Below are 17,450 nucleotides of genomic sequence, written 5' to 3'. Positions count from 1 at the left end.
CAAAGATGCCTTCTTTTTCCCTTGCAGGAGTCACAACTAGTAATAGTTACTCCACACTATCTGCTAACCAAGATGATACCAAAGGAGATTTTTGAGAACTCTGTTTTTAAGTCTTCAGAGAGCAGAGGGGAGACAGATGTATGTAGTGGAGGCCTTGAGAAATGTCGCAAAACTAAACCCACTCATAGATACTACAAGTGTGAGATGAAGACCCAGTGTTTCAATACTATCAGGCCAGACCAGATCCAAAGAGACAAACAGAATAAAATCTGCATCTAGAGGTGTTATTGTGAAACCTGATTARTAAGAGCTTTCCTCTCATGCTTCAAATGCCAACTTTATTAACTGCATTCATAAAAGTAGCTGAGCATGATGTTGTTTTTTCCCTAGCCCTTCTTAAGCCAGTTTAACTAATGAGTTTTCTTTGGAGTGTTTCATTCAGTTGTCTTCACTGTGTGTTTTGCAGGACAGTTAAGAGACTGTAGAAGGTTTCTTGCAAAAGATTATCAATTAAGGCCCCTACCCGCATAAACAATCAGCAGCAGTTACTGTCCCTTAAGTGATGGGACCTTATAAATAGCTTCAATGAGTAGGTTAAACAAASAAAGCAGACACCATTTCCTGCTTCAAACAGCTTAGAATTGACTTTCTATTACAGAGCCTGACCAGAGCTTTTATAAACTTTGTTCTTCATCCTCCACTCCTCCTCACCTGGGTCTCCCATTCCATCAGCTTCTTGGAAAGTTCAGTGGCAGGCTCTGTTGCTGTCCACGTCTTTCAGTTGCAAGTGCTGACTGGGATTTGGTCGGATGTCAGTGCATCTAGTCCTTTGTCAGACTGACAAAGGCATTCTGGTGCTCCTCTTATCGGTGAGGTTCTCTGCTGAGCCTYGTTAATGGTTCTGTGTCCTAGCTGCCCAACATGGGGATATGGGAGTCTTTCTGGGTGTCTACTCTTAAATTTCATTTTTTCATGTAAGTGAACCTTTCATGTTTAATAAGGAATTCTTTAGCAGGATCTTTTCCATTCTTTCTATTCTTTTTCTTAGCCTTAACTCCTTAATTCTGATGACATCCAGATCAGTACAGGGATATCCAGTTTATGCTTTACCTACAGCTAAACTGAACTGAGAAAGCCAGACTAGGATTGATTCAGATCAAGGAAAGGTTGCAGGATTTTTCTCTTGCATAGTCAGGAGGCAAGTGGACAGAGTTTTTTACAGTCAGTTTTGTGGGGAAATACTGCCACAAGCAATAAACATGAAGGTCTCTGCGTTCTACTGTTTCCTCCTTTTGTCCTTCATCTGTCAGTGCATGCACTTTCTGCATGTCCATGTGTTTGACCATGATGCCCTTAGCTTTTACCTGGTATTTTATGAAGTTTTCTCTCTCTCTCCTAGTGCTAGACAGAGGTTTTTAGCATGAGGCAGGTGCATTCAACCCAATATGACCAAGGTCCATTTTGCTGCATCCTGTGTTATTATCAAGAAAAAAGGTCACAGTAGCTAAAGGAATGAGGTCATGTTTGTAACAAATGACTGTATTTATAGGCACTTACCAGCAAGGTGTCTGAACATGTCACAGATAAAGTACYGTGAGAATATAAGAATCTCTACACATGAGATTAGCAGATTACTGTAATTATCCTTCCAACGTCCCTGTAAAGAAGGGATGTGTTTCTATCGTTATTTTGTGGGTAGAGTGCTGAGACACTTACAGAGTAGCTGATATGTTCAGCGTCACACAGATGGCCCCAGATAATGACACACAAATAGAATGGGGATTTCCTAACTTCAGTAGTGAGGGTTGTATTGGCAAGAAATAATTTTCTGTCTTTTCACTCTRTGCTTCTCTGGTGAAGTCCCATCCAGAGCAGAACAGTCCATTCCTAGCATGTCTGTACCATTGAAATACAGAAATGATGGATAGGATCAGAGGGAAAAAGAGATTTATAGTGGCAAATTAAACTATTTAATATGAATAACTTGGCTGGGCATGGCTAAGCGGTCATGATAACCATCTCCACACATTTGAAACCTTTGAAGCAGAAAGCACAATGAGTTATGGAGGAAATATTTTCAGGAGCTGCAGAAATTCTTAGTGGKGAGGTCCCCCATGGCACCTATTTGAAGCGAGGAAAGAATATACATTTCTTTCAGTAAAGGAGGGCTTAGGATACATGGAATTTTTCCCCCCTCTGATAAAAACTATTCAGCAAAAGCAGGGGGGTTTATATGTTTTCCAGTGCCAAGCACAGTATCARTGGAAAACAACCATGAATAATAACTGTTGGAAGGGCCAGTACTTAAACTATGAGGTAAAACTAAAAAATRCTTAAAATATGAGGTAAAACTAGCCTGTGGCTAGTAGAGTTCCCCAGGGCTCAGTACTTAGAGTGATAGAATCATAGAATCAGTAAGGYTGGAAGGGACCTCTGGAGATCATCTAGTCCAACCTGCCCGCTCAGCAGGGTCACCTAGAGCATGTTAGACAGGGTTGCATCCAGGCAGRTCTTGAATATCTTGTTCAATTTATACATTAATGATCTAGGTGAAGGGACAGAGTGCCTCCTCAGCAAATTTGCTGCTGATCCCAAGCTGGGAGGAGTGGCTGATACACCYGAGGGCTGTGCTGCCATTCAGAGAGACCTGGACAGGCTGGAGAGTTGGTCGGAGAGGAACCTCGTGAGGTTCCACAAGGGCAAGTGCAGAGTCCTGCACCTAGGGAAAAATAACCCTGGGCACCAGTCCAGGCTGGGGTCTGCCCTTGTGGAGAGCAGCTCTGCAGAGAAGGASCTGGGAGTGCTGGTGGATGACAAGTTGACCATGAGCCAGCAATGTGCCCTTGTGGCCAGGAAGGCCAATGGTCTCCTGGGGTGCATTGGGAAGAGCATTGCCAGCAGGTGGAGGGAGGTGATCCTGCCCCTCTCCTCAGCCCTGGGGAGGCCTCACCTCGAGTCCTGTGTCCAGTTCTGGGCTCCCCAGGACAAGACACACATGGAGCTACTGGAGAGAGTCCAGCGTAGGGCTACAAAGATGATCAGATGAATGGAGAATCTCTCCTATGAGGAACAGCTGTGAGATCTGGGCCTCTTCAGCGTGGAGAAGAGAAGACTGAGGGGGGATCTTACCAATGCCTACAGATGCCTTAAGGGAGGGTGTCAAGGGAACAGGGCCTGACTTATTTTCAGTGGTCCCATGCAACAGGACAAGAGGCAATATGCACAAACTGAACCACAGGAAGTTCCACCTGAACATGAGGAAAAGCTTCTTTCACATGAGAGTGACAGAGCACTGGACCAGGTTGCCCAGAGAGGTTGTGGAGTCTCCTTCTCTGGAGATATTCAAAATCCGCCTGGATGCAACTCTGTCTAACATGTTCTGGGTGCCCCTTCTTGAGCAGGGGTGTTGGACTAGATGATCTCCAGAGGTCCCTTCTAACCTCAACCTTTCTGTGATTCTGTGATTGGATCAGAGTCGGTATTAAAGGCAAATCCTTAATATATTCCAGTAGGAACTTGTGAGATGGCTTCGGGGATTTTATTTTTCTGACTTCCATTCTAAAACTGTTTTTGTTTGTTTGGATTGTGTTGASAAGCAAAGCAGACTATCAAACTTTCTTTATAGCTGAGGAATGGGCAAGTAATGGCATCAGTGCGCCTCTATCTTTTTGACCACTCTGTCCTGAATCTTACCAGGAAGACTCAATTTAGTCTTCCAGGGAATAAAAAATGACTTTCAAAGTCATGGTCTAAAATTGCCTGATATGTCTTCTAGCATTCTAGATGATAGCAATTGAACAATGATTTTGTGTTTCAGGAAAGCTTTTATAGACCAATTTTTAAAAAGCTAGGTAAAGTCTAATTAAAAAAAAGAGAATGCTGTCCATTTTAAAGCAAGGTTTCATATAGCCACATGTAAAAGCAGACAAGAAAAAAAAGAAACACAGGCAATGGGTGGAATGTGTTGATAATTGAATGGGAAGAGAAGGCTCCAATAAAGAGAAATTCAGTTTTGTTCAACTGCAGAAAACATTCTGAATGAGCAGAACTAGACTGATGGAATAAATCTCTTCTATTAACATGATAGATAATTTTATGTAAATATATTGGGAGACCTTCTAGCAGAGCTGAGAGTCTTAGCRGTACCACTTACCTTGTTTGTAGCGTAATTGCATTTAGACCAAGGTCTTCTGAAGGAAATGGCTGACTAAATTAGCATTTCAGCAGTAGGTTCCTGGGGGGGCTCGGTGCACTGTGGGWAGTCGATCTTGCCTCCAGAAAGGACACGTTGACACTGGAGAAGCCAGCTGCTTACAACGCACACTGTTAATTGTTTTTCCCAAGTGGGGCCAATTTTATCACCTAGGGAAGGAGAAGATTTGGGAATCGAATCAAACAAACTCTGGGAATTGGTTTTCTTCTTATTTCCACCCCTCCTGCTTTTAAGTGAATTCAGATTTGTGCATGTTGCTCCAGCTTATTTTTTTTTTCATCACACCGAGTTGGGGAAGATGTCCCCTTTGTGGGAACATCTTTCCGTAGAGCATGTAAGTAAAGCAATTGTTGCAGTCCTCAGGAGGACTGAGGGATGCAGCTGGGCTTGCCGAGGAGCTGCCTGTCTGAGAAGAGAAGCCAGCTGAGTCCAAGTTAGTGAGCATGTAAACGTACTAAGAGAGTTGGAGTGCAGTGCTGCGAGGATTGTCTAGCAAGGGAGCAGACTCACGTGTGGAAAGCTGGAAGTTCAAATGCGTTTGATACAGCTGCAAAGGCCGGAGGAGGTTCTTTGTCCGTATTGTGCCRGTATCCGTTCCTGAAGACATAGTTGTCTGTGATACGTAATGGGCCAGATGCTTGCCGATATAAAGCAGCATACCCCATTAACGTGAGCTGAGGATCAAGGCCAATGTGTTTACAATATTACTCAAAACTTTGCAGCTGCTTGGACACGTGGTTTATCTAGGACAGCAGGAGAGACACCTGCAACATTTYGTATATTTTCCTTTACTTGCTTTTAACTCTTGGAGAGAAGAAACAACATTCTTTCTGGTCTTACGAAAATGTGTTATGATCTTGTCTCCTGAGTATTTTGAAACATTAATAGTTCCAGCATTGGTCTGGATATGCCATCAGTAATTCAGAACTCTCAGTCCCTCATACTGCACCACACAAAGGTGATTCCTCACCCTTCACAAACTGAACAGCCATTGATACGAAGCTGGGAAGGGCTGGTGACAGTTTCAAAAACATCCTCAGTTTTCTCTAAAGGATAGAAAAGAAAACATGGGAGGGATATAGAAAAATCTGAGAAGAGATGGTCTGGCTGCTTTTAGCTCAGACATGTGATTACACATGATTACTTTGTGCAAAATTGTGCTATGATGGGTGACCTATTGACGTCAGTGGAATTATTCCAAAGATTGCGTTGTGATCCTTCAAGTCATGCTTTGCCAACCAATTAGATAGTGGCATGTGTTTTATTGCTGGAATATACTTTTAAAATTGTTATATATGAGAGGTTGAACTGGAGCCTTCAACAGGAGAAGCAATAGAAGTATGAAGAATGTTATTAGTTCCAGGCTGGGTCCTAGTTTTTTCCTACATGATTACTATCAAGTCAGTGATGATRTATTAGAGGAAACTCAGAGAAATAAAAATCAGTTCCATTATCTCAYTTTACCTTGGCCTGATCCAAAATAGTACATGAATCAATCACATTTTAGGTTGCCTACACATTCTGGTAAAGCTTCAAGAATTTTTGGTGACAATGAAGTTCTCCATTTATATCAGCAGAAGTTTTGTTTAAGGCTCCCTGACAAAYGGTCTTTTTTCTGTACTGTGCAATAAACAGCTAGCACAGCCCTTATTTAATACAAATTATACTTAATCTCCTTGCATTACAKATTATCAGATTTTTGGACAGACTCTAAGAAAATAACTTGATCTTTTCCTAATGATCTGTGTTTACAAAATCAATTTTGCCAAACAGTGCGGGTTTGATCTTTTGCCTCAGTGAGCCAGTACAGTGACATTTTACACATCTAGTAGGTAGATAACAAGTGCAGCTGTAGTGATTTATTCTAGCTGAGAGTCTGGTCCTGCACCTGTAGAAATACTGGCTTTCAATCTCTGCTCTCCACCTGGACGGTTTTTGCAGACATCACTCATCAGGTCATGCTAGCACACTGACACCACAATTTGCTGTTAGCCTCRGAAAAATAGTAACAGTCAGCCAAAAATTGAGCCCAGACCCTCTCATAGACATGTGATTCTTTGTCTTTGTATGAATTTCCTAAGGTAGCATTGTAATAAAGACTTAGAGGTCTGGAAACAGACTTTGGCATGAGAACCTAGTGAATGTGTCTTTGGCCCTGCTGCTGATTTTCTGACTAACCTTAGACAACTGAAAGGAACTCTGTACTTTATTTCCTGTTTCTGTAAAATACCAGTCGTGCAGTATTAATCCATGTTTGTAAAATCCTTGAGATCCTTAGATAAAAGAGTATGTTGCAGAGCACAGAGTAATTGAAATCGATAGATGTAGCCTATAAAACAGTGCAAACTACCGAACTTGGAAAGAAAAAGAAGGAAAATAAAAGCCTGTTCTGTTGGTGCACTCAGTTCCTCAAGCATTTTGTAGGGAAGCTGTTTGGATCTAGCAAATTATCTGTCGTGTTTTTCCCAAGTGGCAGCTTACTGGCCTTTGTGAAATCTGGAAGAAATAAGCCATCAAGTCCATTGTGCCTTTGCTCTCCAGAGGGCTTTTATGCCATGAATATGCCCATGTGATATTTGGCATATTTCTGTTCTGTTTTACCCTTAATTAGGGCAAATTGTGAAGACGCTCTGAAACTTAGTGAGTTGCAGCCAATTCCGATGTGATATTGTGAGCTCTACAGGAAGTTAATGAAGTATGTCCTGAAACAGTTACTTTTTTCAAGTAGAATAAAGGTAAAGCACAATTCTAGTGTCAAATGTTCTTGCAGAACTCCTGTGAAAGTCTTCAAGAGCAGCAGCCCACCATCAATAAGCATGGCATAACCCCATGCAGTTCACTACACAACGGTCTGGGCTTTCTTGTCTGCAGGGGCTCCTAGCCACAGAGGTGGAGGTACATGCCTCGTTTGTCAGAAGATTTACTGTTCCCTGTTCTTTCTCTCCTTCTTCATGCAGACACGCATGTGTGATTCGAGGCCAGGTGATGACAGCAGATGGGACACCTCTAGTTGGAGTGAACATCAGCTTTGTCAACAGTCCTCTTTTTGGATACACAATCAGCAGACAAGATGGCAGGTAGGACACCTTTATAGGATTTACAGTATTCAAGCAGTGATCTTGGGAGAATTATAGGAATGCAGTCCGAGTATGTAGAAACGTGGAGAGGAAGGCTAAGGCCCAGTTGGAATTGAGTCTGGCAAGGGATGTTAAGGACAACAGGAAGGGCTTCTTCAGATGCCTCAGCAGCAAGAGGAGGACTGGGGAAAATGTGGGCCCACTACTGAATGGGGCAGGGGCCCCGGTGACAAGGATTGTACGCTCATCAAACTACTACCCTCTGCTGCTCTTTCACGTGGGTACTAACGATACAGAGAGCAAACTAGAGACAATCAGGGAAGACTTCAAGGCCTTGGACATGGTGGCCAAGGGTCTGGGAGCCCAGGTGGTCTTCTCATCGGTCCTGCCCGTTAGAGGGAGGCATGGGAGGAGGAATAGGAAGATTTCCCAAATCGACAACTGGTTACGCCGTTGGTGTTGGCAACAGGGTTTTGGATTCTATGACCATGGAACATTGTTTGAAGACCAAGACTGGTGGGGAGAGATGGGATTCACCTCACCAAGCAGGGCACATTTCCCTTTCCAAACAAGTTGGACAGCCTAGTAAAGAGGGCTTTAAACTAGGTAGGAGGGGGAAGGGAGGGTGTCATACAGACAGGGAAGACAACAAAACACAAGTTGGGTTGGGGGGCCTCCAACAGGTGCATGCAGCTGGGGATGTGCATTCGGGACATGGCTATGGGCGACCCCTGTACACCCTTCCTGCGAAACCTGCAGGCATGACCACCTCTTTAAAATGCATGTACACCAATGCACGCAGCATGGGGAACAAACAGGAGGAGCTGGAGATCTGTGTGCGATCGCAGGGCCGTGATCTCCATGTCTCCATGATTGCAATCACGGAGACATGRTGGGATARCTCACATGACTGGAATGCTRCCATGGATGGCTATGTTCTTTTTAGGAGAGACAGACCAGGAAGGTGAGGTGGTGGAGTTGCTCTTTATGTGGGAGAGCAACTGGACTGCATCAAGCTCTGCCTAGGCAAGGAGGAGGAGGAGGAGGCAGTTGAGAGCTTATGAGTAAAGATCAAAGGGCAGGCTGGCATGGGGGACACTGTTGTGGGTGTCTACTACAGGCCACCTGACCAGGAAGAGAAGGTTGATGAGGCCTTCTATAGACAGCTGGAGGTAGCTTCACGATCACAGGCCCTCACGGGGGACTTCAACCACCCTGACATCTGCTGGAGGGACTACACAGCAAGGCACAAACAGTCCAGGAGGCTCCTGCAATGCATTGATGACAACTTCTTGTCACAAATGGTGGAGGAGCCTATGAGGAAGGGTGTCCTGCTGGACCTTGTCCTTACCAACAGAGAGGGACTGGTTAGAGATGTGAAGGTTGGGGGCAGCCTTGGCTGCAGTGACCACGAGATGGTGGAGTTCAGGATCCTGCAGGAAAGAAGTAAGGCGACAAGCAGGATTGCAACCCTGGACTTCAGGAGAGTGGACTTTGGGCTCTTCAGAGACCTAATTGGAAGAATCCCATGGGTTAAGGCCCTAGAAGGAAGAGGGATCTGGGAGAGCTGGCTAATATTCAAACATCACTTCCTCCAAGCTCAAGAGCGGTGCATCCCTATGAGTAAGAAGTGCAGCAAAAGGGGCAGGAGACCTGCATGGGTGAGCAAAGAGCTCCTGGCCAAATTCAGACAGAAGAAGAAAGTACACAGAATGTGGAAGAGGGGACAGGGTACTTGGGAGAATTATAGGAATGCAGTCAGGGTATGTAGAGATGCTGCGAGGAAGGCTAAGGCCCAGCTGGAATTGAGTCTGACAAGGGATGTCAAGGACAACAGGAAGGGCTTCTTCAGATACATCAGCAACAAGAGGAGGACTAGAGAAAATATGGGCCCACTCCTGAATGGGGCAGGGGCCCTGGTGACAAGGGATGCAGAGAAGGCAGAATTACTGAATGCCTTCTTTGCTTCAGTCTTCACTGCTAAGGGCAGCCCCCAGGAATCCTGGACGTGAGGGAGACAGTCCAGAGAAGGGAAGACTTTCCTTTGGTTGAGGAGGAAAGGATTAGAGACCTTCTGGGCAGGATAGACATCCACAAATCCATGGGCCCGGATGGGATGCACCCACGGGTCCTGAGGGAGCTGGCAGATGTTATTGTCAGGCCACTCTCCATCATCTTTGAAAGGTCCTGGAGAACTGGAGAGGTGCCTGAGGACTGGAAGAAAGCCAGTGTCACTCCAGTCTTCAAGAAGGGCAAGAAGGAGGACCCAGGCAACTCTAGGCCAGTCAGCCTCACCTCCATCCCTGGAAAGGTGATGGAACAGTTCCTTCTGGATGTCATCTCCAGGCATACAGAGGAGAAGGTGATCGGGAGTAGTCAGCATGGATTCACCAAGGGGAAATCCTGCTTGACCAACCTGATAGCCTTCTCGGATGGACTGACTGGCTGGGTAGATGAGGGGAGAGCAGTGGACATTGTCTACCTTGACTTCAGCAAGGCTTTTGACACTGTCTCCCATCACATCCTGCTAGAGAAGCTCAGGAAGTGTGGGTTAGAAGAGTGGACAATGAGGTGGATTGAGAACTGTCTGAAAGGCAGAGCTCAGAGGGTCGTCATCGGTGGCGTGGAGTCTAGTTGGAGGCCTGTGGCTAGTGGTGTCCCCCAGGGCTCAGTCCTGGGTCCCATCCTGTTCCACATCTTCATCAATGACCTGGATGAGGGGACAGAGTGCTGATGATGCCAAGCTGGGAGGAGTGGCTGATACACCTGACGGCTGTGCTGCCATTCAGAGAGACCTAGACAGGCTGGAGAGTTGGTCGGAGAGGAACCTCGTGAGGTTCTACAAGGGCAAGGGCAGAGTCCTGCACGTAGGGAGAAGTAACCCTAGGCACCAGTGCAAGCTGGGGTCTGCCCTTGTGGAGAGCAGCTCTGCAGAGAAGGACCTGGGAGTGCTGGTGGATGACAAGTTGACCATGAGCCAGCAATGTGCCCTTGTGGCCAGGAAGGCCAGTGGTCTCCTGGGCTGCATCAGGAAGACTGTTGCCAGCAGGTGGAGGGAGGTGATCCTGCCCCTCTACTCAGCCCTGGGGAGGCCTCACCTCGAGTCCTGTGTCCAGTTCTGGGCTCCCCAGGACAAGAGAGACATGGAGCTACTGGAGAGAGTCCAGTGTAGGGCTACAAAGATGATCAGATGAATGGAGAATCTCTCCTATGAGGAACAGCTGTGAGATCTGGGCCTCTTCAGCGTGGGGAAGAGAAGACAGAGGGGGGATCTTCTTAATATGTACAAGTACCTGAAGGGAGGGTGTCAAGTGGACGGGGATGAACTTTTTTCAGTTGTCCCATGCGAAAGGACAAGAGGCAATGGGCAGAAACTGAAGCACAGGAAGTTCGGCCTGACCGTGAGGGGGAATTTCTTCCCTGTGAGAGTGACGGAGCCCTGGACCAGGTTGCCCAGAGGGGTTGTGGAGTTTCCTTTTCTGGAGATCTTCAAGGSCYGCMTGGATGCAACCCTGTCTGCCATGCTCTAGGTGCCCCTGCTGAGCGGGGAGGTTGGACTAGATGATCTCCAGAGGTCCCTTCCAACCTTACTGATTCTATGATTCTATGAATGCTGCACTATTATCATCAGTGCAAAAGAGAAACTTCTTCTAGGAATACATTTATTGTTAGAGACTTTCAACATTATTGAAATTCTTGTGTCATTATTGTTACTGGTTGTTCATTCTTATTTTTGTTTTCTTTATCACGATTAACATTGTAATATTGCCTAGAATATTTAGGCAAAATTTTGGAAGCCATTGCACAGACATGTAAAGAAAAGCTGTTTCCTACTCCCTACAGCTCTGTTCTTTCTAATTCGTACTGAAATGATTAGGAAGAAGTCATTAAGATTATAGTTGTATTAGAGGCGAGTACTTAAAATCTGAGCAATCACACTTAGCCAAAACAAAAGCATTGTAAATTGGGGAAGTCTTTCATCTTATCTTTTGTCTGTCAGTGCTAATTGGCTCCCTTTCTTTTAAGAACAAAAATGAAACATAAGGAGTTCCAGCTGCACATGCTCTATCTAATGACTATTAACCACTAGCAATTGGGAGAGGATTTATGGATTTTAGCCCCTCTCCAATCCAGCACTTTCATTAAAGGTTTGACTTGGCCAGAGAAGCTGATAGAATTATAATGAAAGAGAAGAACATGTGCTAGCAACGTGTGCTTAATGCTGCCTTGTTTATGCTTTTGAGGTTTTGGCACCTACTGTAATACTGAATGTGACTAAGAGGCATTCTGAGTGATGCTCCACCTCCTGGAGGACATGACAATAAAATCTGGACAGAGGACAACAGAGATAAAAACACCCTGTTTCAGGAAAGGCAGAGCTTTGAYGAGGCAGAGCTTAAGTGTATGGATGCAAGTAATATGTAGCACTTGCTGTCAGAGCCAGAAGATAGACCCTGACCGCGTTAGAATGGGCATAGCCTGAGAGACTGCACTGGTGCGACAAATTTTACTGATGAAGGTAGAGTTTGTGCAGCTCCATACATCCACCACCCATGCAGAGCAAGTGCAGTATATGCAGTACTACAGGACAGACCTACCTCAGATTACTCCATGCCTCAAGGAAGAGCAAAAGGCAAACGATTTCAACCCCCTCTAACAACTCACTCAGCTCTGGACCTTTGCAATATTTGAGCAACTCTTTCTTTCTAGTTGAGAACACTGATGGTGAAAGGGAACTCCTGCCTGTTGTAAGCCAGCTAGTGCTGGTATATGGGGCAGTTTAAGTGAGGAATCTTCCTTTCAACTCTGTCCCAACCTCCACCTGAGCTGGGGACCCAGGGCAGGAAAAAAAAAAACAAAACAAAACAAATGCAGCTGGAGCATGAATGTGTCCCACTAATCCTCTGTGAACTGATGGTCAGAGCCTGCTGCCAGCCATTGCAAGTTAAATTATTTGCAAGGACCTTARTGCTGCAGTTTGCTGATTTGGCCTCTGATGGATACTCAGTTCTAAATGATAAAAGTCAACAGTGTCAGCTGTGTCTGACATGGGAATCTGTGGTCGAGTGGGACTGATGTTCAGTCTAACCCCATATTAAGTGGTGTCAGTTGTTTAGATTTTACTTTCTCCAACTTCCCCTCAAAGCATTCTGCTTCTRCAAAGACTTTGTACGGGTCTGGTGCACGACTGATATTCAACAAATTGTCCAATTGCAGCACTGAGGTGCCTGAATCATAAAAATATCTAACTTTCCAAAATTGTCTAAGGCATTCACTTAGATATTTTTCTCAAATGAGTGGGTACAACAGTACATCTGTGTACTGTAGAGGTAATAAACAGACAAGTGAAAGCACTTTTTTTGAAGAACACCAGAATCCAGAGAACTTCCTYGGTGGTGAGGTCCTCTAAAAATTACCTTGAAATTTTTAAGAGCACTCACCCTAAAATTATCAGGGCAGAAGAATGGTGTTAGGCATCCGTTATTTCTAATCCCAGTCTTGCTGCTGGTTTAACAAGTAGCATTARATATATCTCTTTACCCTCCTAGGCCAGCCAGCTAGCTTGTGAAAAGGAGCTGTTAYAGCAGTGCACAGTCATATCGGGTCATACGGACCATCTTCCATGTTACTGTGGTTTGGAGTAAACTGAGAATTTGCATGCAAGCAGTTACCTAAGTCCAGGGGTTATGAGATAAACACTTAAAATATTCACTGACTTTATTATTTGTCATATTCACCATAGGAAGAGCTATGCTGGGAAATGTGCACTGAGTTGCCTTAAATTGATTTAGGAAATCAGTTTACTGATAGCAGGACAATAATGCCATTTTTAAAGTAAGGGGGGTGAAAGAGGGAATTGCATCAACTTAACTGAATTCATTCTTAGGCTGATTTAGTTGCTCAGTAAATTTTTTGGCATGATCAAGTTCCAAAATGAGTGTCAGAACTGAAATTTTGGTTTTAAAATCAGAATTTAAAATTTAGTGAACTGAATATTTTGCCCCGTAAGTGAATTTATGATATTCCAGGTCTTTGCAAGTAGGTTGCACTCCTATTACAGTAGTCAGCTACTGCCTTTAATAGTGAAAGCCTGTTCCTATTTAAGTCACATTACTTCAGTCTGCTCATTAAATCACCCCAGCTCCTCCTAACGAGACTCTTTGATGGCTTCAAGGCTTACAAATGTTTTTAGACTAATTATTGTGACACGGGCTTTTTTCCTATAATCAGGCATGAAGATAAAATGACACTTTTCAAACCACTCTATTGTGTGCATGATTCCTCTGCAAAGCAAAGTTAATAGATGGATCAAAGTATCAGTACTGGATTATAAACCACATTTTAAAATAAAGCTTTAMATTTGATCAAACTGGAAGTTGATAGTGGCTATAATTCATCGGCATCCCATGGCTGGCAGTGTGGTGTTAATAAAATAACAAGAAAGTCTCCAGACATTTTCACTATCATGTTCCCRCTATCACATCCAGCACCTTTGGGATCAATCCCCCCAGAGAGACCAAATCCATGGACCTTTCCAAGTAGAGATGAGAAAGGGTTACACTTTCTCTGTTTTTTTTTTTTTGAGCCTGCTTTGTGGATAAATAGAGAGTTTCAGCCTTTGGCCTGTCTCTCCAGGGTCTTTTAAGAAAAACAGAACGATATGACAGTACAAAAAGTACAATTTTTTTAGAGTGATAAAAAAGACATCAGAGATCAGCAGCAAAACTAGAAATAAAATTAGCTCTTCCCTTCAATCCCAAGGCAGCTCTGCTCCTGTTAAATTTAATTTCACTAAGGGAAGTTGGGAGGAGGGTGTTTCCCACTTGGGATTTTCTATTTAGCWTTGCTTTTAGCGTTTGTTCAGTCCATTGAGGTAGCGTCAAGGCTGCGCTCTCTAACTCTAGGAAAAACAGCTCGTGAGCCGCGGTACCTGCCAAAAAATACTGCAGATCTCTGTGTTTWCCCAGCTGCTTGAGGCTGACATGGAGGAGGAGCTTCCCCTTCTGTGTCCTGTTTCACAGGCRCAGGAGAGGCAAAGTTGATCCCCCCCAAGGGTTACCGTCCCTCACCAAAGCTCACCCAAGTCGTTGAGACCAGTAGCTGTCCACGAAGGAGTGAAGAGGAGGTGTTCCCAACTAAGAAAACCTTCTTCCCACTTCCCTAGAAAATTTGCTGAGCATCATTTGCACTGGTTCTTTCCTCCCGTTGCCCCTTGTAGCGCCCAGATCCAGGCAGAGCAAGTTGCTCCCTTTCAGCTGCAGGGCTTGCCAACTGCTAGTTGACTGTCAAAAATGTTCTCATCAAAGCACAAACGTGGCATAGTTTAGCTGCCGAGAGCTGGCCAGGTATTCGGCCGGCTCTTGGAAGCCAAGTTATGTAGGTCTGGGAAGCTGATGCCCCGCTTYAGTGGTAGGATAAACAGGTCTTTGGCTTCTTGAACTGCTTTCCATCTCTTCCCACTTAATTTGAGTTCTTTCCTGAATAACTCCTTTTTCATAATTCTATTTGCTAAATGGCACCCGAGTCTATTGGGCATAAAAAAAAGAGAGGTTCCTCAGTGATTACCTGCCAAGATATTTTTCTCTTCCTTACACTTCTGTAACTCTTGCAACAGATCTAAAATCTTCATAATTAATTAAAAATGATTAATTTCAAATTTTTTCAGCTTCGTTTTTTGTCATATAATTATGAGGTGCACCAAATCTGGCTTTAGGCTGTCAGACCCTGGTTCATAAGCGSAGGATGGTACTTAAGGACACAGCTCTAAGCACATGAGCAGCTCCGCTGAAGTCAGTGGGCCTGTTCACATGCTTAAAATTCTGTGCAAGACTGTCATATATCAGAGCCAAAAACCCAAAGTGAGAAGCAAGGAAGAGAAATCAACTTTCTTTGCCCTAAGTGTGTATCTGGCATTGCAACTGAATGAGTATTGAGGAAAAACAAACAGGAAAAAACCAGTGATACTCAAATACTGCCAAAATCCCTTCCTTTATCAGTTATTCCTTTTTTTTTGACTCTATACATAATAAATATATTTTGTGTACTTCATAAAATCTCCATCTCTGATAAGATGTGAATTTTAAAATCTAAGAAGAAGCTAAAACTTCTATTCCAACATTTTTACGTCAAGAGGAGGAGTCTTTCCGTTATTGAGGTGAGCGGCCTTTCGGACAGCTCTGGAGGCCATCTCTCAACCCCAGTATCATACTATCTAATAATAACGCACACAGAAAAGTTGCTTGGCCAGAGGTAGCGCAAAACAAAGTTGCCTACTACCGTTAGACCACAGGCAGCGAGCTATCCCTGTCTCTAAATGATGAAGAATGAAAACAGAGTATGTGCTGAGTGCTGTGGCACAGAGACTGCCTTAATGTTCTTTATTTCTTCCGCGGGCTAGTGCAGTAGGTTCAGCCTGTGACTGGGCTCCACATGTTCCCTGGTTGCGTTAGGTACTAGTCAGCTTAGCAGTGGGTGCCAAGACGATTTATATGCTGGCGTGTCGGAGAAACCACTTTCCAAACAGTTGATTTCATCATGTGAATTGATCCAATCTSTGACTGTGTTTGGATGTTGAGTACTGCATTAGAAAAAAAAGGGGGGAGAAATGAGCATGTATGCTCAAATAACATGAGCAAAGCAGTAACAAAGATAAACTTTTTTCTCTTAAAAAAAAATGATGGAAATGTTTATAGTGTACAGGGATCTACACGCAGGGAAGCAGAGGTTCTGCTCCTGCTCTTGCCACTTGCTCTTACCCAGCTCACTCATGTTCCTTTGAGCCTTAGGTTTTATGTTTGTAAAAGGCAAGCGGTGATGTTTCTGTGACTTACAAGGGCTTGCAATTGCTTATTGGGGTGCTTGCTAGGGAATTGCTGCGAGCACACAGGCTGCCGTTTGTRTTAACCCTGTATTCCCTCTGTTGAAACAGCTTTGATCTCGTTACTATTGGTGGCATCTCCATCATCCTGCACTTTGAACGGGCTCCCTTCATCACCCAGGAGCACACTCTGTGGCTGCCGTGGGATCGCTTCTTTGTAATGGAAACCATAGTCATGCGGCACGAAGAGAACGAGATCCCAAGCTGTGATCTCAGTAACTTTGCCCGGCCCAACCCCGTGGTCTCTCCATCTCCGCTGACATCCTTTGCAAGCTCCTGTTCAGAGAAAGGTCCTATCGTTCCCGAAATCCAGGTATGAACCTTCTGAGCCAAGGAATATAATTTTGCTTTGTTCTGCGCTGTTTTTGCCTGCATTGAACAACATGAACGCAACTATGCATCCTTCCTATTCCCCAGTCTGCCTAAAAGGAGATGTTCCCAGTCTGTTACCCCATTTCTCAGCCGTTGGCCAGCAGCGCTCACTCATGCACGCACACACTTAGCAGGAGGGTTTGTTTTCCCCTGTCSCTGAGAGATGGAGGCGAAGCACTTGCGGCTGACGCTGCAAACCCACGTTGGCTCCGCTTTGCTTCCTCCCCGCATCTGCAGGAGGAGGTGAGCCGGGGCTGCAGCGTAGCCTGCAACAGGCCTGCAGGCAGCACTTTGGCGTTCAATACTCTAGTGCCGAGCGTGAGGCTTATGAACCCGGTAAGCTCTAATGCCTTTCTCTGCCTCAGGAGCAAATTTCACTCGCTGGGCATTAGCAACGGACCTCAGTGATGGAGTACTGGATGTGAACCTTCTCAGGCTTTGAGGACCTACCCTCAGTCTGCAAAGCTGCTGAGGTGTGCGGTCAGCCAGCCGGGCAAATGGCCAGCGTGTGGAGCGGCTGGATTTTACCGCATTCAATAATATGTGCGATAGGCGAGCGGAGTGGGAGGATTACTTTTAATTTCTCATCCCCATTTTTCTTTTTTAAAGGAAGTGYGAATCAGATAAAGTAGTTTAGCAATCTGCTGTGTATTCAGAGTGTTCTGTTGAGTGGCAAGTTGTGTTTTAAACTGGAAGGACCAAACCACTGGATTATCCATTTTCTTTAAAAATCCWGGCTGTCTTGAATATGTGGATGTAGCAGAATGCCAGTTTTTCTTTTCTGGACATGTTTTTCCCAGAGTTTTAGATGCCAGCATTCAGAATATCCCAGGAATTGCTTTTAGTAAYTAATAATAGCCTGCCGAGGTAGAAATAATAACAAGCGTACCGACAGATTGTCTGCTTCCTG

At 44.7% G+C, this 17,450-nt stretch overlaps 1 protein-coding gene across 1 annotated transcript in view; it reads left to right on the top strand.

Annotated features, from left to right (window-relative positions):
* TENM4 (teneurin transmembrane protein 4) overlaps positions 1 to 17,450 on the top strand; it is a 353,790-nt gene that overhangs the window by 256,662 nt on the left and 79,678 nt on the right. The window contains exons 15-16 of the mRNA XM_085299249.1: positions 7,171 to 7,290; positions 16,220 to 16,481. Coding sequence (XP_085155375.1) covers positions 7,171 to 7,290; positions 16,220 to 16,481 — 382 coding nt within the window. The remainder of the gene's footprint in view (positions 1 to 7,170; positions 7,291 to 16,219; positions 16,482 to 17,450) is intronic.

The sequence above is a fragment of the Rhea americana genome, unplaced genomic scaffold (genome assembly GCF_003343005.1).
Source record: "Rhea americana isolate MKP2758 unplaced genomic scaffold, rheAme1 scaffold_148, whole genome shotgun sequence".
Lineage (NCBI taxonomy): Eukaryota > Metazoa > Chordata > Aves > Rheiformes > Rheidae > Rhea > Rhea americana.
Note: the sequence above shows the minus strand (reverse complement) of the source record. Positions and strands in the feature narration are given on the sequence as shown.